Source organism: Ostrea edulis, chromosome 4 (assembly GCF_947568905.1).
Source record: "Ostrea edulis chromosome 4, xbOstEdul1.1, whole genome shotgun sequence".
NCBI classification, from domain to species: Eukaryota; Metazoa; Mollusca; class Bivalvia; order Ostreida; family Ostreidae; genus Ostrea; species Ostrea edulis.
This window is the reverse complement of record NC_079167.1, coordinates 86,116,172-86,141,948: the sequence shown is the minus strand read 5'-3', so window position 1 is coordinate 86,141,948 and position 25,777 is coordinate 86,116,172. Positions and strand designations below refer to the sequence as shown.

General features: G+C 35.8%; 1 protein-coding gene across 19 annotated transcripts in view; it reads left to right on the top strand.

The window, feature by feature from the left end:
• LOC125669459 (probable 3',5'-cyclic phosphodiesterase pde-5) overlaps nt 1-25,777 on the top strand; it is a 56,806-nt gene that overhangs the window by 11,113 nt on the left and 19,916 nt on the right. For 16 of the 19 annotated variants that reach the window (XM_056164077.1, XM_056164078.1, XM_048903961.2 and 13 more), the window contains 8 exons: nt 4,056-4,139; nt 12,821-12,973; nt 14,419-14,453; nt 14,737-14,842; nt 17,216-17,265; nt 17,924-17,949; nt 18,189-18,297; nt 22,924-23,017. In XM_056164077.1, the coding sequence (XP_056020052.1) occupies nt 4,056-4,139; nt 12,821-12,973; nt 14,419-14,453; nt 14,737-14,842; nt 17,216-17,265; nt 17,924-17,949; nt 18,189-18,297; nt 22,924-23,017 (657 nt within the window). Of the gene's footprint in view, nt 1-4,055; nt 4,140-9,805; nt 10,317-12,820; nt 12,974-14,418; nt 14,454-14,736; nt 14,843-17,215; nt 17,266-17,923; nt 17,950-18,188; nt 18,298-22,923; nt 23,018-25,777 lie in introns of those variants that run through there. The other 3 variants (XM_056164083.1, XM_056164082.1, XM_048903966.2) reach the window with 2 other exon arrangements.

Sequence of the window (25,777 nt, the reverse complement as noted above, 5' to 3'; positions counted from 1 at the left end):
CTATCTAAAATCAGGATACATTGAAACAGAGCTACTTACTCCAATCGATTGCAGCTAAGACCTTCTACCTACTTGTTCGTAGAATTCGACTTTTATTCAGCAGATTTTCTATAGAATCAAATCCATTACTTGTGCATTTAAGATTGACGAAAGATTGTGCAAATTACCAAAAGCTATTGACGTTGCATATATTGTGAATGGCGTCTAAATGAAATAATGTTTATGATTTTCGTAATTGTAAGATTTACACAGATTTCATAGAACATGGTGTCAGTGTGCGAATTCGAAAAAAGGGAAAATCCAAAGATTGATTGTACATTGTTGAACGTCCCTCTCGGGAATCTGACGTCACTATTGCCGGGCTACAAAATTTTGGCCCATGTTCGGTGCTTGTAACCTTTGGGTAGGGAGGGATCTTTATCAGAAAATCCAAAGAGTGGGAAGTGTATACTGATCGTGTGAAATCAACAAAGCAAGGAATTCAAAATATCAAGGCGGCTGAAGTATTAGCTGCCTATATCTAAAGAATGGTGAACATATGAAGGGTGAAAATGTACCTGTACGTCAGGAATCGAAATGTAATTAAACACATGCTCACTAGACCTGCGTACCTCTCACATGAATTGACCTGGACAATATAATTCCTTTTCTATGGAAATTTACAGTTTTAAATTTAACGCCGTATCATATCTAAATCATTACCGACTGGTAAACAATTACAAAATGAGTGAAAAGTTAAGAATTCGTCTGTGTGTGACCCTTCTTTACATTGAAACCCCAATTATGGGTCTACATGTGGATATGGTGTTCAAATCCTTCTACACATTGAAACCCCAACAATATAAATATACATATGTAAGAATCTAAATTACATAAAGAATATAGGTCAATTAAATTATAAGGGATACAACAACAATGAAAGCATGGGGGTCATTTGTATTATAACACAGGAATTGTTTTATATCCCCATAATACAGACAGCCTAAACCTTTATCTCTTATAGCTACAGGTTATAATAGCTACAGTTTATAATACAGACAACTTATAGCTACAGTTTATAGTACAGACAACTTATAGCTACAGTTTATAATACAGACAACTTATAGCTACAGTTTATAATACAGACAACTTATAGCTACAGTTTATAGTACAGACAACTTATAGCTACAGTTTATAATACAGACACTTATAGTTACAGTTTATAATAGCTACAGTTTATAATACATGTAAGGCCACACCAATTTGTAAAATAGTTCTTCGGATTTTCAAACAAACAAAAAATGAGGCGAGAGGGCGAAATTATTTTACATATGTTATTTTTAATTTTGGAGATAAATATTATGAGGCGAGCGAATACAAGAAATATAAATATTTTTAATTGAATTAAATGTGATTTTAAAAAACGAGCGCTTAAACTATAGATATAAAATCATCAAATATCATTTGTTTACCACATGAACTTAATATTTTTCAACTTTGTTGATATAGTGTACAGTAAATAAGAAGAATTTCAGGTTTCAAAGACTTATTTTCTTTATACTTAAAACATGTACTTTGCAACATTAACTGATAAGGTCTTTTTGAAGAAGTTTCATTTCCACAAACTTTCAATTCAGAGATAGACATATTGCTAGAAACATGTCCAGTTTTGAAATCTCAAACATTTAACAGTAATGCACAAAACGGTCACAAGGAAATCAAAACTTACTTGCTTTTAAACCATTTTCAACATGTCCCCTGTCCCGGGTTTACGTTAACTGGTCTTGGGAGCTGTCACAATAGGGGACCAGTTAAAAGAAATGCAGGCTTACGTAATCAGAGTTGTGATTTAAACCCGGGACAGGGGCATGTTGAAAATGGATTAAAAGCAAGTAAGTTTTGATTTCCTTGTGACGGTTTTGTGCATTGCTGTTAAATGTTTGAAAACAACTTGTCTACTGCGTAAATCCTGGCACACCTGAGTCGAAACGTCGGTCGAAGCATAAACCGTCACCGACTCCTGCATTTACACGTTTTCCAGAATCAAAACATGAATGCTTGCGAAGAGAAGTCGATGAAGGCTATGCCTCTCGACTTCTCTAAAGAGAATAGTTGAAATGCCAGTGCTGTTATCAAGAAATACATATTTGTTGTTCGTTGGTTTTGCGTCCCGTCGAAATTTTTTCACTTATATTGAGACGTCACCAGCTGTAGGTGAAGTACCACAAATCTACACCTGCTTAGCGCTCAGGATCGTAACAGTGAGGGTTCTTTAACGTGCAAACGCCTGTCGCGACACGGGACCTCCGTTTTCTAAGGTCATATCCGACGAGTGTTTGGCGAAGGAGCAATTTCGCTAGGAATAAGATATATTGAAACAGCATAACATTATCACTGACAAAACATCGATATACACACTGGCAAGGTATTCTGGTGTCCTGTACAGAATGATACAGCATCTGAGTTCTAGAGAACTGGAGACACCAGGATGATCTTGAACACCCCTCGTGTCGGCAGAATGTGAGTAGTTATGTATTACTACGCCGATCTGTGGGAATATTCCATGACAACTTATGACATGAGCCGCGGATCTGGGTTTTGATTTGCTTTGTTCTGGTTGAATTTTTTTTGCTTCATTCTTTCAGCCATTTTCACATAGATTACTTCGGCTAAGTTGTTTGTGTCATCAAAGAAAAAAAATCGCACAGTAACGCGCTTCACATTAAGCGCATTGTTCAGTCGAAGAAATCGCTTCCCAATTCCTAATTTGTATTTTGATAAATGATTGGCCTGCTACCCAATGACCAATGGCCGTGATTCTATGTACATATGCCTGTAACGTTACGATAGGCCGACTAAACTAAATTTTACGGTTTACGTCAGGTAATTTTTACATGAAGCTGCGCGAGATGGATCGAGTGAAAAAAAAATTCTGAAACCAGATTTCTAAACATAATCGCAAACTCGGAGAGATAAATATATGGTACACTGTATATGCTCCGGTATGACAGGGCCTGTTCAAAATCTGCCAGTCCTGATATTTTTATCATTTGACTGGAAGACTTTACAAATAAAGGTTATTTGTGGCAGTTGTTGTACATTGGCTGTTGATATTAGTTCGACTGCAGGGCCATCGTATATGTATAAAATTTCATCACCGCCTGCCTGAGAAATGGTCTGTCTTGGGCGGTCGGTAATTTCCCAAGTCTAATGAATGAGTTACACAACCTTATCGTCATCAGTAAGTCGTGCTTGTAAGTACGGACATTAGTGTAACGTCACAATCGGGGTGAAGACCCTTTATAGACGCAATGAAACAAAATCTCCACCTGGTGTTAAGGCGTCATATTCACTCCTAATTCGAGGTTTGAGATCGATTTCTTCTGGTTTCCATGGTAGGGATATTAGAGACATAAAACGTCATTTGGTAGAAACATTACAAACATATAATTGTCATCTCTCGTTTTTTCGCTCATCTTTGGATATCCGGCTGTAGCAGAAGTAGGTATTATTCTAAGAAAGAAATTTAGACGAGAAGATGGAGTTTCATTTTATGTTTTAATTTTATTGAATTTAATATTTACGAATTCTACTATTGTATTCACAGCCGCTCACTCAAAAATAAATAAATAAATAAATAACCACAGCCGCACGACAAATAAAGTTGTTTGTTTCATTTGTGTTTCACTAACGAAGCACACGGAAACTTTGTCCGTGCGCCTATTATAAAGCTCGTTATCGTCGCAGATGTCCCTAGAAAAACCCTAAATACGGATGCTTCCGCACATCACGTGTGTTTTTCAAAAGCGCTAGATCATGGAGACTGCAGGCGGAAGTTGTGAGATACAGTGACAGTACAAGGAGGTACTCTCAGTCACTAGAATCACTCTAGTCTATAACCTCCAAACGGAGATCGGCCAGTCTGATAATTTCCGCGTTTATTTGTACAACCTGCTTTATTCATGCTATCAACACGAATTGGGGGATTCAAATCATTAGTATTATTATTTTTTATTCTAATGCACAGTTAACTTTGAACTTTTGCACTGACCTTTGATTTTTAACCTTTGTTGTAGGGGTGACATGTAGTCCTGGAATGGGGTCACATCATTCCAGTCGGAGTATCCACAGTTCATCTACCTTGTACCCGCGGACACCAGGTAATTCAAACTTTTTTTTTTTACCCCGTTCCTCGAGTCATTTCTTGTATGTTTGATACTACGATATCTTGATTGCAAACGTTTTCATGACCATGTTCCTCGAGTCATTTCTTGCACTTTCGATACTGCGATATTTTGAATGGAACGTTTTAAGAATACGATCTCGCATCAGCAGATCGTAAATAGAAACAATATGGCGGTATTACTTAGGGCATGCATTAGAGTATAAGTTATTTACCCCGTGATATCGGATTATGTAGTGAATTTGAATAATATCAAGATACAACAGGTTTTTTTTTTGTATTCGCTATCTACTTACAAACTTATGTCAATAGAAAAAGAAAAAAAATCGTCATGACAAACTCGTCTATATAGCTCGATAGTTACATGTTCGTTTCGTTTTCCTCCATGCCTCATTGGGGATCCTGTAGAACATCATTCGAGGGAAGAACGCCGTATAAAATCGGTCTCGTATATCGCCGTACGCATATCACGTGAATAAACAGTCCCATGTCGTGATAGGCGTAGCATGTAAATTGGAACAATCAGACCGACCTCTCATTGCAGGCGTGACACGTAAATAGACCGTATTATCCGAGGTCTAACACCATTGTAGGCGTGACACGTAAATAGACTGTGTTATCCGAGTTCTAACACCATTGTAGGCGTATTATGTAAATAGACCGTAAAACCAAATGTTCCGCGTCATACGTGATATGTGAATAAACCAAATATAGGTCTGTCGTCACAGTACACGAACGAATCCAACGAACACAGGTGTATGTCCTTTGCCACGGTAGGCGTGTTAAACAAGGAATTAAGATATTCAATGTCTAACGACCATGTTTCATATCTAGTAAATGGATGGTGGGAGTTTTGTGATGATGCTATTATTTTCAAGGGTTCATCAAGTAAAAATAATCAAACAAAATTTTGTTTACACTTTATTTATTTCACCTAGAATTTTACATTGAAGTCTATAGGAAGGGTATGTTTTATAAAATATTTTTAAAATAAATTGTATTTACATACAAATCTCTTGCCAGAACGTTACATACACTTTTTCTTTATGAAAATATGAAATAGAATTAATCATTTACCGCACACATTTGTAGAAAATTAATTTTTTTTATTTTTACAAAAGTAAGATAACTCTTCAAATAAGTCTCAGGTGCAAAAAGGTCAGCTTCTAATCATTTACCAGTCATGTGAAATTTCATCTACTTCACTTTCATCATTATTAACAATAAAAATTTATTTTGATTTAAATCCTTCAAAATTGTTCATTATCCCTTTGTTATACATTGAATATATAATGTCTTGTAGTAGCTATAGTGTTCAACAGCAGTGGCGGATTTAAGGGGGGCGCAGCCGGCGCCCCCCACCCCCCCTAAAATTTTCAAATTTAAGGTAAATTGTGGTATCTTGTCTAGAAAAATGTACTAACCGATTAAAGAAGCAATAATTTCATCCACTCCCGGAGAAATAAATAACAAAATCTTTTGTTTTCTTGAAATACTGTATTGGGAGAACTTAATTTTTTCCAAAAACCCTTAAAATTTGCGTCATTTTTATTAATTTCACCTTATAAAAATGATAGAAAATAGTACAAATGACTAAATAGGAGATATATTTCAAGCTCTATAAAACCTGTAAAATCCAGGACCCCCTGCCTCATCAAGTGGCACCCCCCCGTAACCACAATTCCTGGATCAGCCCCTGAACAGATCGTAAAACGTAGATACCATGTCACGGTAGTAGTGTTAAACAGATCGTATAAACAGAGATACCATGTCGCGGTAGTAGTGTTAAACAGACCGTATAAACAGAGATACCATGTCGCGGTAGTAGTGTTAAACAGACCGTATAAACAGAGATACCATGTCGCGTTAGTAGTGTTAAACAGACCGTATAAACAGAGATACCATGTCACGGTAGTAGTGTTAAACAGACCGTATAAACAGAGATACCATGTCACGGTAGTAGTGTTAAACAGACCGTATAAACAGAGATACCATGTCACGGTAGTAGTGTTAAACAGACCGTATAAACAGAGATACCATGTCGCGGTAGTAGTGTTAAACAGACCGTATAAACAGAGATACCATGTCATGGTAGTAGTGTTAAACAGACCGTATAAACAGAGATATCATGTCACGGTAGTAGTGTTAAACAGACCGTATAAACAGAGATATCATGTCACGGTAGTAGTGTTAAACAGACCATATAAACAGATATCATGTCATGTACTAGTGTTAAACAGACCGTATAAACAGAGATATCATGTCACGGTAGTAGTGTTAAATAGACCGTATAAACAGAGATACCATGTCACGGTAGTAGTGTTAAACAGACCGTATAAACAGATATCATGTCATGTAGTAGTGTTAAACAGACCGTATAAACAGAGATACCATGTCACGGTAGTAGTGTTAAACAGACCGTATAAACAGAGATACCATGTCACGGTAGTAGTGTTAAACAGACCGTATAAACAGATATCATGTCATGTAGTAGTGTTAAACAGACCGTATAAACAGATATCATGTCATGTAGTAGTGTTAAACAGACCGTATAAACAGATATCATGTCATGTAGTAGTGTTAAACAGACCGTATCAACAGAGATACCATGTCACGGTAGTATGTTAAACAGACCGTATAAACAGAGATACCATGTCACGGTAGTAGTGTTAAACAGACCGTATAAACAGAGATATCATGTAACGGTAGTAGTATTAAACAGACCGTATAAACAGAGATACCATGTCATGGTAGTAGTGTTAAACAGACCGTATAAACAGAGATATCATGTCACGGTAGTATGTTAAACAGACCGTGTAAACACAGATATCATGTCACGGTAGTAGTGTTAAACAGACCGTGTAAACAGAGATATCATGTCACGGTAGTAGTGTTAAACAGACCGTGTAAACAGAGATATCATGTCACGGTAGTAGTGTTAAACAGACCGTATAAACAGAGATACCATGTCATGGTAGTAGTGTTAAACAGACCGTATAAACAGAGATATCATGTCACGGTAGTATATTAAACAGACCGTGTAAACAGAGATATCATGTCACGGTAGTAGTTTTAAACAGACCGTATAAACAGAGATACCATGTCACGGTAGTAGTGTTAAACAGACCGTATAAACAGATATCATGTCACGGTAGTAGTGTTAAACAGACCGTATAAACAGATATCATGTCACGGTAGTAGTGTTAAACAGACCGTATAAACAGAGATATCATGTCATGTAGTGGTGTTAAACAGACCGTATAATATTAGTTACATAGTTAGTTAGTGACCTGATACGGAAAAATACACCATGTATTTTTCCGTATCAGGTCACTAACTAACTGTGTAACGAATTTATCACGTCGAAGACCTCTAACTGTATATGTGGGGGTCTATATCATACAACTTAGTCAAATGTCTTTCCTTTTGACACGGCTGCAAGTCGAACCCGACGATAAATAAAATTACTCGCCCAATACGGATTTTACTCGCATGATACGGTTTTTTTCACGGCGTCATGTGACCAAGATCTGACCAATCAGATTTCAACAATTTTGTCTGAGGCGTGATAAACAGAGATACCATGTCATGTAGTAGTGTTAAACAGACCGTATAAACAGATATCATGTCATGTAGTAGTGTTAAACAGACCGTATAAACAGAGATACCATGTCATGTAGTAGTGTTAAACAGACCGTATAAACAGAGATACCATGTCACGGTAGTAGTGTTAAACAGACCGTATAAACAGAGATACCATGTCACGGTAGTAGTGTTAAACAGACCGTATAAACAGATACCATGTCATGTAGTAGTGTTAAACAGACCGTATAAACAGATATCATGTCATGTAGTAGTGTTAAACAGACCGTATAAACAGAGATACCATGTCACGGTAGTAGTGTTAAACAGACCGTATAAACAGAGATACCATGTCATGTAGTAGTGTTAAACAGACCGTATAAACAGAGATACCATGTCACGGTAGTAGTGTTAAACAGACCGTATAAACAGAGATACCATGTCACGGTAGTAGTGTTAAACAGACCGTATAAACAGATACCATGTCATGTAGTAGTGTTAAACAGACCGTATAAACAGATATCATGTCATGTAGTAGTGTTAAACAGACCGTATAAACAGAGATACCATGTCACGGTAGTAGTGTTAAACAGACCGTATAAACAGAGATACCATGTCATGTAGTAGTGTTAAACAGACCGTATAAACAGATATCATGTCATGTAGTAGTGTTAAACAGACCGTGTAAACAGAGATATCATGTCACGGTAGTAGTGTTAAACAGACCGTATAACAGAGATATCATGTGACGGTAGTAGTGTTAAACAGACCGTATAAACAGAGATACCATGTCATGTAGTAGTGTTAAACAGACCGTATAAACAGATATCATGTCATGTAGTAGTGTTAAACAGACCATATAAACAGATATCATGTCACGGTAGTAGTGTTAAACAGACCGTGTAAACAGAGATACCATGTCACGGTAGTAGTGTTAAACAGACCGTATAAACAGAGATATCATGTCATTCATGTCATGTACATGTAGTAGTGTTAAACAGACCGTATAAACAGATATCATGTCATGTAGTGGTGTTTGATTGATTGTATATTGTTTAACGTCCAGTGTTAAATAGACTAGATAAACCGAGATATCATGTCATTCATGTCATGTACATGTAGTAGTGTTAAACAGACCGTATAAACAGAGATATCATGTCATTCATGTCATGTACATGTAGTAGTGTTAAACAGACCGTATAAACAGAGATAACATGTCATTCATGTCATGTACATGTAGTAGTGTTAAACAGACTGTAAAAATCTTTTACATATATCATCTCTGATTCTTCTTCTTTCATGGTTTGTATACCTCCATAATGAAAACAAACTCGAAGATTAGTCCTCAAGTACAAAATTCGAGATACCGAGGGTTTGTCTCCAAGAGTAAAAAATGAGAAACTGACGTTTGACACAGAATTTCTAACACACTGTACAGTGTAGATAACTTTATATCGCGAGATATCATTTTACGTGGATACAATATTGTATTTATTCATGAGACATTACTTCACAAATCATATCTTTTCACGAAACATAACTTTCACAAATCATTGTTTATTCACTAGAATTTCAAACTTTCACAAATCCGTATTTTTCTATGAAACATGACTTTCGCAAATCATTTATTACTTATGTGTAAGAGTTTAATTGCGAGATCTAAATTTTCTGCGAATGGCTAGTCTCGCAGAAATACTCCTATATAAAGTTCTCGCGAATTGAATGTGATGATTGGCCATTTTGACATATACACACATACATGTGCTATATGAAAAGACTGTAGTGTAACAAACGACGACTGTGAGGAGCTCGCTGTTATTTTCTTGATTTATAAAATTATTCTATGTATAGAAGGAAGAGACGATTAGGATGTAACGATTGTAGGTAGTCCTAGTTAGTGATAAGGGTTCGCTATTACTTTCTTAGTTCATAAAATGTATCCCGTTTAGAAGGAAGAGGCAGCAGGGACAATTAGCAGTGATACACGTACCGGGTAGTCCTCGGACATTGTACAGATTTACTGTGTCATTAACCATTTCAACCAATATATAAACACTGCAAGCAGAATGTCTGTTGTCGGTTTTATCAGAATAGCAGTGTATTAATACACGGTTAATCACTTCTACTTTTGAATACGAATATGTAAACCAGCGACAATTCGTTTGGAGGATTAAAATGAATGTGAACGACAGCGGGCGACGGTTTGAGTGCTTAGTCGTAGTATGACGTACAAATCTCGAATGAATATTTCTGCTCAGTTTTTTTAAATATTTATTTTTGTTGGTTACCGAACAAATTTGTAGAAAGTGTTTGCCTTCCTTTACGGACTCATTGCGTTTCAGGCTTAAATCGGCAGAAAGAGTAAACATGAGATATAGATTGTATTACGCGCTCTGATCACGGGGCCGAGAATTTAAATGCTTAAAACTTCCAAGACGAGAGCACCATAATCCTTCGAGTTTGAAAATCCCGAGGTCAGTGAGCGACAAATACAGTTTTTCTGTGATCGATTGAAAATGTGAATCAGGGAATTGTACAAGTATCGGAAATGTCACCCTCCTTAAAATGGCAGGTAAGTGGATCGCCAGCCCCCGGGGTTCGCGAGAGAGGGGGGTGACTGTTTTGGGATTTCAGTTCTTTTTTATCTTCTTATTTTGACCTTTAGTTTTAACGATCGGATAAGTGCACTATTTCAGCCAAGCACGTACACGATATTCAAATAACTTTTCAGATAATTTAGGATCTTTGTTTTGGTCCCAAAAGAACTCTATTTTAATTTCTCATCGAACACAGTAACCCAATTCTGAATGATTGCCACGTCAATATCTCTAACAAAGGGACGTTGAGCTACCTTTTGAAAATGTACAAATGATTAAATACTACATCAGAGTGATTGCTAAAGGATCTCTGGACGATACACACTAAGTCCAGAGGTTGTCTGGGTTCTACATTAGCTAGGAACAGAGTATTTTATACCTGAAAGAACGGCAGATTGAATTTGTGGTTTACGATGCAGACAAGTACCCTTATTATGACTCCAATTCTTTTAGAAATAAGAGTGCTTTGCCGAGTTCTGTTGACGTGTTTAATTCTAGTTATTGAAGCGAGAACAAACATTGATCTTGTAATTCATATCTCCGAAAGTTAGTTGACGACTCCGACCCAGTGGAGAGAATTATTGGGTATTTAAAGCATAGCTATGAGGTGTTAATATATCACAGGTAATTTTTCAATTCGTAATATAGGTCATCATTTAGAATTTATCGTTCTTTTCTTGGAGAGAGATCTTAGAACTGATATGGACATTTCCTGAAGTGAAGCCCTTTGTTTTTTTCTCTACGTGACAACTCTGGCTTTATTTCCATTGATCGCATCCCTGGGGATCAAAATCACACTGCTCTTGTAACACTTCACTTTTTCAATCAATGTGATGCTAAATCTTCTGATAAAATACAACCCCTTTGTAAACAATAAACCTGCGCAATCTATAGACTAGGAGTCAAAGACATAAACACATTGTGACGTTTTTCTTGTATTCAGGCCTGGTCTGCCGAGTTAACCTCTGACATGTTGCCAGATTTTATGATTCAGTATATATATGTGTTTTGTACTTGTTTTGTGTGTTTGTAAGCTGGTAATATTAGCAATTGTGCTTTGTTTCTTGTAGTTCGTTCATTAAATTGATAGATAACAGAATACCTTTAAACGTTAACTGAATGCTGCACTGAGAGTCGTGCATTGTATCAAAATATACAGCCAGAATGTTTAACTGCACAACAAACACACAACCAGAATGTTTAACTACACAACTAATACATAAACAAAATGTTTAACCCCGCAACATCATCACAACCAGAATGTTTAACTCCGCACCAAATACACAAACAAAATGTTTAACTCCGCATCAAATACACAAACAAAATGTTTAACTCCTCAACAAACACACAATCGGAATGTTTAGCTGCACAAAAAACACGCAACCAGAATGTTTAACCCCGCAACATCATCACAACCAGAATGTTTAGCTCCACAACAAATACACAAACAAAATGTTTAACTCTGCAACAAATACACAAACAAAATGTTTAACTCCACAACTAACACACACCCAGAATATTGTATTTATTCAACCCGACCATGCTTCTGGTATCTTGTAATGATGGACTACTGCATTGATAAAACTTTGTCTGCGTTTCTTTTTCAAACCCTGTTCTCTAAAACACCCTACATGACTCGCCGCCAAACTATGCAAATATGTTCATACAGTAGTCCTTAGGAACTGGTAGCCATTGCAAGATTTCTGCCGAAGCTTATAGAGAATGGCTTAAAATTCAGGCACCATGTTTGGTCTAATGTTTGTTCACATGGTGCCAAAGAAGTAGTATTCCACAGAAATATATTCTGAATAGCTGACATAGCTTCTAATTACTATGTCTTTTATTGAATTGATGAAAGGTGAAGATAACGAACAGTGATCAATCTCTTAACTCCTATTAGCAATACAAAATAGATAGTTGGGCAAACATGGACCCCTGGACATACCAGAGGTGGGATCAGGTGCCTACGAAGAGTAAGCATCCCCTGTTGATACTTATCTCTGTTAGAGAACTGAATTAACATATTGCTATGTCTTCGTGAGTCTACTGAATTCACATATTGCTATGCCTCTGTTAGGGAACTGAATTCACATATTGCTATGCCTCTGTTAGGGAACTGAATTCACATATTGCTATGCCTCTGTTAGGGAACTGAATTCACATATTGCTATGCCTCTGTTAGGGAACTGAATTCACATATTGCTATGCCTCTGTTAGGGAACTGAATTCACATATTGCTGTGTTTCTGTTAGTTTAGCGAATTGTCTCTTTTAGAAACCTTTATTAGATAGTGATGAATTTTGTGTGTCTGTGTTGGACTTAGATAAATATTTTGTCTCGTGTTTTTCGAATTTATTTGCCTTCTTTGCATTGATGCTATCAACGAATTTGCAAATCCATGTCACCATTATTTTTTTGATTCCCGGATTTATATATGTATATTTTCTCACGTTAAGAAGATTTTCCTCATACATTGCAGATCTTCAGACTGAGACGGTGACCCAGTTTTTGTTTGATAACCCGGAATTCCTCGATTCTTTTGTAAATCAACACATACACGAGGACAGAATACGACAGTGGTCACAGCGTAAACACAAAGGTCAAGGACATAATGCCGTGACCCTTACGAATGGTAAGAACATTTTGATATGTAGAAATGTAGGTGTCAAGATACTTAATGGTCAGTGGTAATTCAAACGCATCGTGCTTTCAGATGAAATCAAACTCACCGCCCAGTCAGTGCGGACCGGATGTGTGTGTGTGTGTGTGTGTGTGTGATGGTAATGTAGTAATTAGGGCTATACGGACCGTGGGATATCGGCCTGGATATGTCAGTGGTTAGAGCACCTGATTAGTAAAGCAGGGGTCCCGGGTTCGATTCCCGGTCCAGCCAAAGATTTTCTTCTCTCTCCTATACTACATTTGGTGCTGTTGACCACCCCTGGTCTTGCAGGTGAAGGTCCTGTCAGGGGGGCGAAAAGAATCTGGGTTGTGTGTCTTCGAGGGCGAAGACTATTTAAGGAGGGAGGAATGTAGTAATTAGGGCTATACGGACCGTGGGATATCGGCCTGGATAGCTCAGTGGTTAGAGCACCTGGCTAGTAATGCAGGGGTCCCGGGTTCGATTCCCGGTCCAGTCAAAGATTTTTCTCCTCTCTCCTATACTACAGTATTAAAAATCAAGTCAAGACAGTAAAATGAACGAAATAGATTTATCAGTTACTATTCTATCCATAGGGGTATGGGGATCTTTACAGCATACATTCATTGTATTTGACACTGTATAGTCTTGCATATTGGCTGCAAAACATAAATAGCGAGAGTTAAATATATAACGCTCGTAAATATAGAATCGACACAAAGGGGCTTTAACAAGCCACCTAAAACGATTATCTGTGGCATTTAATATATGCATTAGATATTTACAGAAAGTACGTAATTAAATTGAAACCTTTGAAAATAAATGACGCCTGGTCTTTTCAAGTCCGCAAGATAATCTGAGAGTTTGTATTAACATAGCGTCACTGTGACACCAATAATTAATGGCGGTCGGTTTTGATGGCGGGCCTTTCTATCGCGACAGAAGTTCAGATGCATGCGCATCAATCTCTACACACAATCAATAGGTGTCCAAAAATCAATAATAGTCAACTTTTAATTCAAGAATGGTTTTTCCAAATTGATTCAACTTTTAGAATGGGGTTTTCTGGCACCCGTGACCTCCAACGCTCACCGCCAAGCTTACGATTGTTGTTAAAAGGAATTACGACCGTTTTAGTGTCTTGTTGAACTTTAAATCGTACAACATTCGCTGTACATTGTACGATATGTATTGATATTCAGGACTTTCATAAAAAGCGTGAATAGAATTTCATCTCGTTTATTTAGTTTCTGTAAAATTTCTAAATATAAAATTCAATCGATGATTTATAAAGTTTGCTATTCAGAATCAATAATGATTACAGTTGAGATGTTGTAAGACAGCAATTCAGACTGGGGTAAATCACAGGAAGCAAACTATTCTAGAAAAAGAAATTGATGAAATTTTGTAAAGTTGTATTTTTTCATTATTTACAGGCAATTTATATAAAGACCAAAGAAGCAATTGGAAGGTAAGCTTTAGGGGTTACCATAGGTCATTTGCTGACGTCTTTGAGTCAATGACATTCGGTGCTCTTTACCTAATATGAAGAAAAACAAATCCCGATTAGGAAAATTACATACGCATCACATCATAATTGTTCAGTGCAAGTTATAAATCCCAGACATGCGCTTGCCGAGACCTGAAGTATGTCGTCAGACCAGGATAAGCTCCCCTGTCTTCCCCTTAACATGTAACGCTGTAATAGCATGTTTTTGTTGTTTGTCATTGTACAAATTCTTTTTCATTTCTAGAATTGTGTTCAGTCCAAAAAATGGCGTGTTCTTCAGGACTTGACGAAGGACAACACGACTAATAAAGCCAAAGTGTTCACCGAACTCGCTGCGTGCGCAGCCGAATGTAAGTGTACCATGTCACAACTCCTAACTGAAATATCTGCAAACAACTGCCTTAATTACTTCAATTATACACATCTAATTGATATGTACAATGTGCTGGGGAAATGTTGGGGAGACCCATATTCCTTGATCCTCAAACGTATCTTAATATGTCCATGACATAGTTGAACATGTATACATTGTAGCTTGAAGAGACAATTATATGGTTTTATCAGTCAGGAGGAAAAAACACGAGTAGAAATAACCTGCATATTTTACATACGACCTTTCTACGTTCTGATTGGTTACTATTGATATACGCATCGTATGCAACTCGACTTGCAATGGAACATTGTTCTATTGCAAAACAAAAACCTTAGTTGACGTTCATCGTCGCAAACCACGGGTTATTGTTTCATTCTATTTCACAAATGTGAAATAGAATGAAACAATAACCCGTGATTTGCGACGATGGTTGACGTTTTGACTTCATAAATCTGCAGTGTTGGATCTAAATAAGGAAACCATTTTGGACCACAGAAATTAAAACCCTCTATAGTGTCTTCGCATCAAAAAGAAAAAAAAATAAGAAAGAAAAAGAATTTAAAAAAAGAAAACAGAGAGGAAAATGGTCACATCAAATTTCCAGTCCAACACAGCAGGTTGCATCCAGTGATGTGAAATGGTGATATCCCCTCCCATTGTATTGTTTAACATGACATGAATACAAAGATGATCCGCAAATCAACCACTCTGCTTTACTTACTATGACAGAAAAAACTTTACTTCTGTTTATAAAAAGATGGTGACGTCAAATGGTCAGCTTGATTAACCACGTGCTCGGTGTATCGTTACTGATAAAAAGGGGGAGGAGTCTAATATACAGCAAACTTGAATCGGTGTTTATTTACACATTTTGATTGCTGAAATATTTAATCTGTTGGAGATCTCGATTAATCCAGTAAAATCTCTAGTCCTCCTAGCACAACTGGTAGAAATGGAATTCATTGTTATTCTGAATAAATTAAAATTCCGATTTGTATTAAATGAAATTCGATATGAATTGGAATTTCGATTATGTTTAATAAAGTCGGTGTAAATTTAAATTCCAATTTCTACGAATTTTTCTTATTTAGGATTTTAGATTGTGCGGCTACTTTAGTACATTCCCGAATACCCAATCTTCTCTTAAGTAGTATGAGTTGCAGCAAATGATGAGCAGTACAATCAAGCGGACTTAGTTTGAGACAAAATGTCGTACCACTTGTTGAAATGTGCTTGTGATACTTGGTAGAATGTTTATCGATTTCAGTGTGGATTTTCATTTTTTTCATTGAGTATAGATGTCAACGGTAAACAAACAATGCAACTTTATGACAAACGAGATGACTTCCCCATCGTCAAGTTCCCATATTTGTGTAACAATATTCCATTATCACTTGCATATTGTGTTTATATCTCTCAACCGCTTCAATACGCGAGAGCATGTTCTGCGTATGATCAATTTTCAAATCGAGACATGCTACTGACAAGTAAATTGATGTTACAGGGGTTTCAACAATCTCGTTGAAAGTTATCAGTTCGCAAATTCTTTGGCCGTTATAATTATATAATTTACAAATACAAGCTCTCACTGGATCGAATGCTGTCTGACATGTTTCATACCAGTTGTTAGGCCGTTCTTTACATACTGATATTGACTATGGATTGCTCCGTTTACACGATAAATATATAGAGCTCACGGTGGTTGAGACCGGTCAACAGGAATTACTTACTCCTCCTGGGCATTTGATTTCACCTCTGTTGTGTCCGTGTTTGCCCTTCTGTTAATTTTGTATTCTTTATAAGATGAGATTAATCACTCTTCATTATATCCACTTCTTCATTTTCCAGATGAATGAAATGATTACATGCATGCACATTGCTAATTGAACCAACATTCCTTTGGAAGATCGCGATTTTTTCTGCAACCTAGTATATGGTCTTATTCCCTCGAATCTAAAATCCCGATCAGTTTCGTTCGAATCCATCAGCTCTTGAATACCACTTCATATATACCGTTATATGAACAAAGCGTGTTTGTCAGAATATTGTTGAAAATCCTTTGAGAAATCAAATTTAGAAAAAAAAATTCTGACAACAAACACGGTCCCTAGTTTTATTATGGTTGTATATCGTTTTTATGGTATGATGAGCACTCCAGACACGAATTGACTACCAAACAATACTTTCTATTAGTGTACCAGACCTCCTTAATGTCGCATTAGGTCTCTTAATGTGGACATAAAATGTTTTATGTTTTGGTAAGTAATCCGTACATGACCTAGATTGAATGTCACCGCGAGTACTAATGGAATGATCTTTGTACTTAGTATTTTGTTGGTTTTTTTTTCAGCTGTAAATGCCGATGGCCACAATTTGTATCTAATCGACGACCAAAACCAGGTAACTATAATCACTGCATTATTTTATCAGTTGTCACTAAAATAAAGTTTTATAATGAACTACTTAAACAGATACGGTACATTTTGGTATATTTTTCTAGTACATTAAGATATATAAAAGAATAATTCTCTGAACTAAGATACATGGTGATGTAACAATAGCCTAATCATCTGAACTAAGATACATGGTGATGTAACAATGATTATCTGAAATACATATGTAAGATAGATTGTGATGTAGCAATAATTATCTGAAATAAGATACATTGTGATGTAACGATGATTCTCTGAAATAAGACAATCGGAACTCCTCGAATGTCTCGCGCACTCAACATATATGTCGAGTGCGCATAGATGTCGTGTGCTCGAGACATTCGAGGAGTTGAAATAAGATACATGTATATTGTGGTGTAACAATAAGATACATTATTATGAAACAATAATTATCTAAAGTAATATACATTGTGATTTAACAATGATTATTTGAAATAGAATAATTGTGAAATAGCAATACTTATCTGAAATAAGATATATCTTCATGTAAAATGATTATCTGAAATAAGATATGCTGTGAGTAGTAGAATGGTCATCTGAAATGAATGTAAGAGTTTTTCTGAATGTATTATGTTAATTCAATGTTTATTTTTGTATCTTTATAGTTATTCCTGGCCAGTAAAAGTAGCAGGTGAGGGTTTTTTGACATGCATCTTCTAAGATTGTAAAACAAACAAATTAAAATAGATTCATAGTTTACCTTTCTCAGTGGATAAACTGTGTTACAAGTCCACGTTGGAGTATTTTTCTCTTTGTATGCATGTGCCGAATAATTTTGGCGGATTTGTATCAGAGAAAAGAAGAAAGACATTATGAATATCACCAATTATTTATAAGCATCCTTAATTATATTCAAAGTTTTATTGTTAGAAACCAACGTGCGCCCACGACATGCCTTGGGAGAATCGAACCACGGGCCACACTCCCTGCTTATGTGGCGTACACAAAGGAATCCGTGGTCACACAGAGTCTAGTGGGGGTAAGGACTATTTCTAAAATACAGCCCCTTTAAGGGGGTATACTACATCATCATAATGGCTGACTTCCTTTTGGAACTAATCGCCTAGGTGGGTAGATCGGTCGGTTAGCGTGTCGACTGTTGAATTATTATAGATCGTGGGTTCGCGTCCAGCGTCCAGCAGGGCTTTTGAATTTTTTTCTTCAGATTACTTTCTAGCAAAACTGTATTATTTTACTAATAAAGCAAGTTTTAACGTTTTCAATTTCAAAATATTGTTGTACATGCCCTACACTTTCTATCCATATTAAAATTTTCTGGTGTAATATTCCTCTTTAAAGAGGTTCGCACCTGAAATTTGGAGTAATGTCAGTTTTTTGGGAAGTGTATTTTTGATTTCTGCATTGAAGGAGAATTAGGAAATTAAAAAGAAAAACTGGGGTCGCAACACTGTTATTGAGATATAGTGTTCTAAACATGACCTTTTTGCTCTTAAATTTATTCAATTAAACTTGATAAGCAACACAAATCAATCATTACATAAAATAGATACATAATAATGTCTTCTAACACTACAGAAAAAAAAAAATTAATACCAGTAATGGAAGTAAGTAATGACCTTTTTGCACTTGATATACGAAAAACTTCATGATATCAAAATTGATAGTTTAAAAGGACATATTAAGAATAAGGCCAATTTCTAAAAGTTTAAAATGCAGCTAAAAAAAGTGGGGGTTGGAGATCAAATTTTTGAATTATTGGCGAAAATACTGAATTTTTATACAAAATTTCGAGTAAATTAATTAAAACTTTTTTTAAGAATCGGTGTTCTGTTTGGAAAAATATATCAACCAAGTTAATAAATTACAACATTTGAACTAGTTCCAAGTCTCATTTACCTGTATCATAAATCATAAAACTGAAATTCACGTATAGGAGTATAAAAATAGAAGATACATTGGATGAAACAAACTGTAATATCATACAGAATTAGAATTTTTTGATTAATGAATCCTTCCGCCACAAAATATAGCCCCTGTCAAACCTTTTCAAAATTTGAACTGACACAAAAAATTTCAACTGGATAGAGTTCAACAATAAATGTGTAATATATTTGCACCAATGAGATCAATATTGAACCAGTAAATACTTAGTTGTAGCATCCTGCGCAATTGTGCTCAAAAGCTCAGGAGCTAACTAAAGGTTTATGATACTATACATAATAACGCCGACTTCACGTAAAACTTCGTGTAGTGACACTCTGTATTGAATATTTTCGACAGGGACGGATCTATGATTTTCTTTTTATTACATTGGGGTCCAAATTAGATTTTACTTTACTAGAAGTTCCTTCGGATCAATACCCTGCAAAAACTGTAACAATACAACAGAACTCGGGTCTGTAACCGGTGTGGCCGGCTATTTGAGTTCGGAACAATCGACTCTACAGGTTTTTTGTTGGTGATCCATGACAAGTATATGTGTTTTGATTCTAATTTGCTTTGCGATTGGTTAATAAGGTATGCTTTCCATTACATGAATGTGACTCTCTTTCTACCTATCTCTTTGACTATCTCTATCCCTTTCTCTCTATCTTTCTCTGTATCTCTCCTTGATTATGTGGAGTACAACGTGACACTTTTGCTGACCCATTTAACAAATGTTTATTTTGCTGACATAATTGTTAACAGTTCACACGACCCTAATGTTTGTAAAACTAGTGACTTATCTACAGATGGAGGGGAAGATAACTGGTCTGTGACACAGTTTGTGGTTATGTGGATTGACATCAGTGATTCACGGTGTACTTTACTGATTGTAGTAGGCGAGACACCGCGCACCTGCAAGTCAAAGAATCGCATACAAATATAATGAAATATATAGCATACAAATAATGAAATATATAATTAACATACTAATAATGAAATATATACCTTACAAATAATACCGAGCGAAGCTCGGACGGGCCGAAGGCCCGTCCGCGAAGCAAGGCTCTAAAGGTAACACGTATGTAAAAGAAAAAAGTCAAAATCAGCAAAAGAAAAAGAGATAATCTCTATATACGTTCACTGAAATTTTCGTGATCCATATGGGCTCCGCCATTTATTTTTTCATTACCTGCTTCAACAGTTATTCGTGTTTTATTTTGAATGCCAATAATAGAAAACTCTGACGTGCAATTCGTAATTTAAACACTCAGTTTGTTCAAAGTGAATAGTATAATTATCATTGTAACAGGTTTTAGCAAATAAATACATATAAAACCGTAATACGACTAAATAGATGAACGAGTTCATGAGTTTCTTTGAATAAGAATAGACGATAAAATTACAGTTACTTTTTTACAATTTTGAATTCATTGGTTAATTTTATTTAGTTTTAACGGCCTTTTTTCATTGCATACGCATTGTATTATTGTTGTTTATAATTGTTTGCTTTGAAAACGAGAAAAAAGTCGAGGCTAAATGTGACGTCACGATGCACTGTTTACGTCGCCTTGCGTTTTATTTCCCGCGTTCAATGAATAGGCGGATCCCGTAAAACTGTTGTCCCCATATAAACCCCTTTAATACTGAGATGTTACTGGGTGTTTAGCGCAAGGAAAATTTCAATCAAAATATATATTTTTAAATGAATCATAATCTACCGTACTTAACGGAATTATGATTACCACTTGCGACTCTCCAATGACAATTACATTCTTCGCTCGGTCCAACGGTCACACCGTATACATATTAATAAGATATATAATACACATGTACACAAATATAATGTTAGAGTTCTGAATGAAATATATAACATACAAATATAATGTCAGAAGTCTAAATGAAATATAATACCGAGCGAAGCTCGGACGGGCCGAAGGCCCGTCCGCGAAGCAAGGCTCTAAAGGTAACACGTATGTAAAAGAAAAAAGTCAAAATCAGCAAAAGAAAAAGAGATAATCTCTATATACGTTCACTGAAATTTTCGTGATCCATATGGGCGCCGCCATTTATTTTTTCATTACCTGCTTCAACAGTTATTCGTGTTTTATTTTGAATGCAAATAATAGAAGACTCTAACGTGCAATTCGTAATTTAAACACTCATTTTGTTCAAAGTGAATAGTATGATTATCATTGTAACAGGTTTTGGCAAATAAATACATATAAAACCGTTATACGACTAAATAGATGAACGAGTTCATGAGTTTCTGTGAATAAGAGTATACGATAAAATTACGGTTTTTTACAATTTTGAATTTATTGGTTAATTTTGTTTAGTTTTAACGGCCTTTTTCATTGCATACGGAATGTATTATTGTTGTTTATAATTGTTTGCTTTGAAAAAGAGAAAAAAGTCGAGGCTAAATGTGACGTCACAATGCACAGTTTACGTCGCCTTGCGTTTTATTTCCCGCGTTCAATGAATAGGCGGATCATGTAAAACTGTTGTCCCCATATATTGAGATGTTACTGGGTGTTTAGGGCAAGGCAATTTCATTCAAAATATATATTTTTAAATGAATCATAATCTACCGTACTTAACGGAATTATGATTACCACTCGGGACACGGAGTTACGTACATGCTTAGCTCGGTCCAATGGTCACACCGTATACATATTATGTTGTACAGTGTGACCATTGAGAGGAGTGAAGCCCATTAACATCTTGCAACGACTTATATAGACATTTTATCCGCCTCTTTATTTAACGCGGGAAATATCATGCGGTGGATGTAAACAGTTACATCGTGACGTCATATCAGCAGCAATTTTCTTCTTCTTTCAAACCAAGCAAACACAAAACGTTTGAAGCTATGAGAAATCTTGTCTGGAATTTAAAAACGTTTATGGTACTTTCTAAACAATCTAATTAATTTAATTACGGGATTGTCAATGAAGTATATAACACTGGCAATAAACGACTTTTCAGGACAAAATGTGTGAAACACATTTGTTTGTTAAATTTGTATTGAAAAGATGCCAGTGGATATAAAATCTCATCTGATACTTAGAGACTCAAACCACTCAAGTTCTTCTTTTAGAAATGTGTATGAAATCTGATCATTTTGCGGATTGTCATCTGATCAGAAGGGGAAAAAAAGATAAAACGAATAATACAATCTGTCAGAAAGACCACATCATGGACGTACTCCGGGAAGGGGAGGGGAAAAAATGGTATCCCGGATAGTTTCAAATTACTGAATTTTGATCAAATGTATAATGCTCGAAAATTATTGCTATAGGCATAAATACTTTTAATGTTCACAAACGCAGAGGGAGAACTATATATTTAAAGCAATGAACGAATAAAAATTTGTTGGAAGAAAAGCCATTGTGAAGTTTTCTTTGAGGTTTTAGAAGTTTGAAAAGGTTATTTTCAGAAAATTTTTATACCACACAAAATAAGCTTATGCTGACCGTGTTTCATTATACGTGCATGGTCACGTTTTCATGATAAAAATAAGATTGATAGTTCATGCATTTTAACTCGCATGTACATATATAATTTAAAACAGTTTAAAAAAAAAAACATTTTTGCAATAGAGCTTACAAGGATTCTTTAATTAAAATTTTTGTATTGGTAGAAATTAAGATGTTTTAATGTAAAGACCAACAAGGTCATCATTCAATTGATCTTATTTTTATTTTTGTGTATTTAGGATCCACGGTTTCCATTGGGACTGGGTGTGGAAACAGAAAGGGGCGTGTCCGCAATAGCAGTCCCTCTTTTACATGGGGACAACACCATTCTAGGTAAGCCTAGGTTTATTATTACATTTCTAGAATTGAAAAACCTAACTAGCTAGCAAATACATATAAAGATGCATACTGCCTCTGATACCTCTAACCATGTGATAAACAAAAGCGCACAGAGGACCCCCCCCCACCACCACACACACACACACACACACCACACGCTTGCTTGCTTTGAAAGAAGCTCTCATTCAAGCCTTCGTGTGTTATTCCGACATTACAGTCTTTTAAAGCAAAGAAAAAAGAAACGATTGTTAAGAAAAGAAATTGTTTATAAACGATATTTGCATGACGACCATATTTTTATATGAATATGTCAAATGTTTCAGCTATACTAGTATTGATTATATACAAATGTCTTCCTTCGGTGAAAGTATATTTCTTTATTCATCTAGTATTTTCCTAAGATAAGCTCATTATTCATATACGAAAAGTATTGTGTTATTAATAGTGTGTCATTAGGACAGAACAACTACAGAAATTTATCTTTATATTGGAAATTCCAAAACGTTCTGCATGCTAGTTAGTTGTTTTTGTTTTTTAGTTGTTTGTGTTTGATTGTTTGTTTTATTGTTTAGACAGATGCGATATTTTGATATTAAAAAAAAGTTTTAGATATTAACAGAAAGAATATCTACTATTTCTAAATGATCATTTTAGCTATGGTAATTATCAAAATCTGAAAAAAGTACTTAAACGCGAATATATCTTGTTCGGCGCATTTGGAATAAGGTAGATTTAGATTTTTTGCGAAATGACCGTACGTAAATTCCGCGAAAACTGGTACTTTAAAACAACGTCATATGTTTATTGTTACATAATCATTTTCTTCGACTGCAATTTGGTCGGTATATCTGGTATGAAAGTGAACATCTTGTAACAAAATCTAGGTAAGACAATGTCAACTTTGATCGCAGTAGATAGACTATTTTTAAACTTATGTTATGAGCCAAATAATTGTTCCATAGATCGTTCATATAAAACAGTTTAATTGCATGTTTTTAAGAAATGATGAAAATACACGGGGGAATGAGCTACTATGCTTCACGCCGACATAGACCCTCTTCATGAAGAACATAAGCGACTCCTGAAAAGTACACAAGCGTGAGGCGTAGCGGTTTATACTCTTATGTACTTTCAAATCTGAAATCTATTTCTTATATTTACATCCTGCATTCATTTCTGTAGAAATTTCTAGCTGTTAAAATAGAGGTACTATATTATTTATCAATATTCATACGCGCAAGGTTCACAATTGCAACGCATTCATGAGGAAATGGGTATCATTACAATATGGAGAGATATCAAAGACCAAATCATTAGAATTGTAAATAATTAAGGAATAGCAGGATATTGATCACTTCATTGAAATATATCATATTGTGACTCCTCGTCACAATAGTAGCTATCTCTATTTACTAGCCATGACATCATAGTCCTTTACACTGCATAACGTCAATTGGCAGGCTGTATCGTCATATAGCTAGTAAACCTGTACACATTGCAGTGCTCTCTAACCCGAGTGAATGAAAAAGGATGAGTGTCCGATATAGTGTGAATTAACAGTTCGTGACCAATATAAATGTTGTGATGGATTCATTTCTAATTGATGGCACATATGTCCATTCCTTCACACGCGGTAAATGCTTCGAATTATCACCATCTATCAAGTTTGTTTGTTTGTTTACTTTGTTTGTGTGACGTTGTTTTGTATACTTGCACAAAACTTGACTGCAAAAATAGACTGATTACTATTCTTGTAATTAGTCGCAGTAGCTCAGTGCTAGAACATTCGCTTTATAGCAGGGCAGCCATGAGTTCGAACCCCGGTCTTGTCATGGCTGCGTCAAACCTAACACGTACACATACTCGTACATGGAAAACGCAAATATTCATATCTAGTGACCTGTCATCCCAAAAAATACTTTGTTAAACATCACTCTGATTCCACGCACAATTACTCTGAAGTTGAAATAAGATATATGATGGAGTTCCTCATGGGCAATATCTCCGTGGTCTTTGGTGATCAGGTCTTCCAACCGTCTGTTGGCATTCCCATGGGCACGAATTGTGCCCCTTTGTTAACTGACCTGTTTTTATATTTCCTATGCAGTAGAATTTATTCAAAAACTTCTATCTGAGAAGAAAACATCTCTTGTGGCCTTCAATTCGACATTTAGATATATCGACGACGTTTTATCTATTAACAATAATAATTTTCATTCATATGTCGATTCGATATATCCCAGTGAACTCGAGATAAAACACACCACAGAGTCGTCCACTTCTGCTTCATATTTAGATATTGCATTGCAACGTCAACTTCCCATATTTATGTAGCGATATTCCATTATCACCTGCATATGGTGTTTATATCTCTTAACTGATTCGATACGCAAGAGCTTGTTCTGCGTATGGTCAGTTTTTAAATCGAGGCAGGCTACTGACAAACACGTTGATGGTACAGGGGTTTCAACAGTCTCGTTTAAAGTCAGCATTTTGCAAATTCTATGGTCGTTATTAAGATCTTGTTTGCCAATACAACCTATCATTGGGTCAAATACTGTCTGACGTGTTTCATACCGATTGTTAGGCTGTTTTAGCACACTGATTTTGACTACGGATAACTCCGTTTACCTGACAGGGGATGCTTACTCCTCCTAGGCACCTGATCCCACATCTGTTGTGTCCAGGGGTCCGTGTTTGCCCAACTCTCTATTTTGTATTGCTTATAGGAGTTATGAGATTGATCACTGTTCA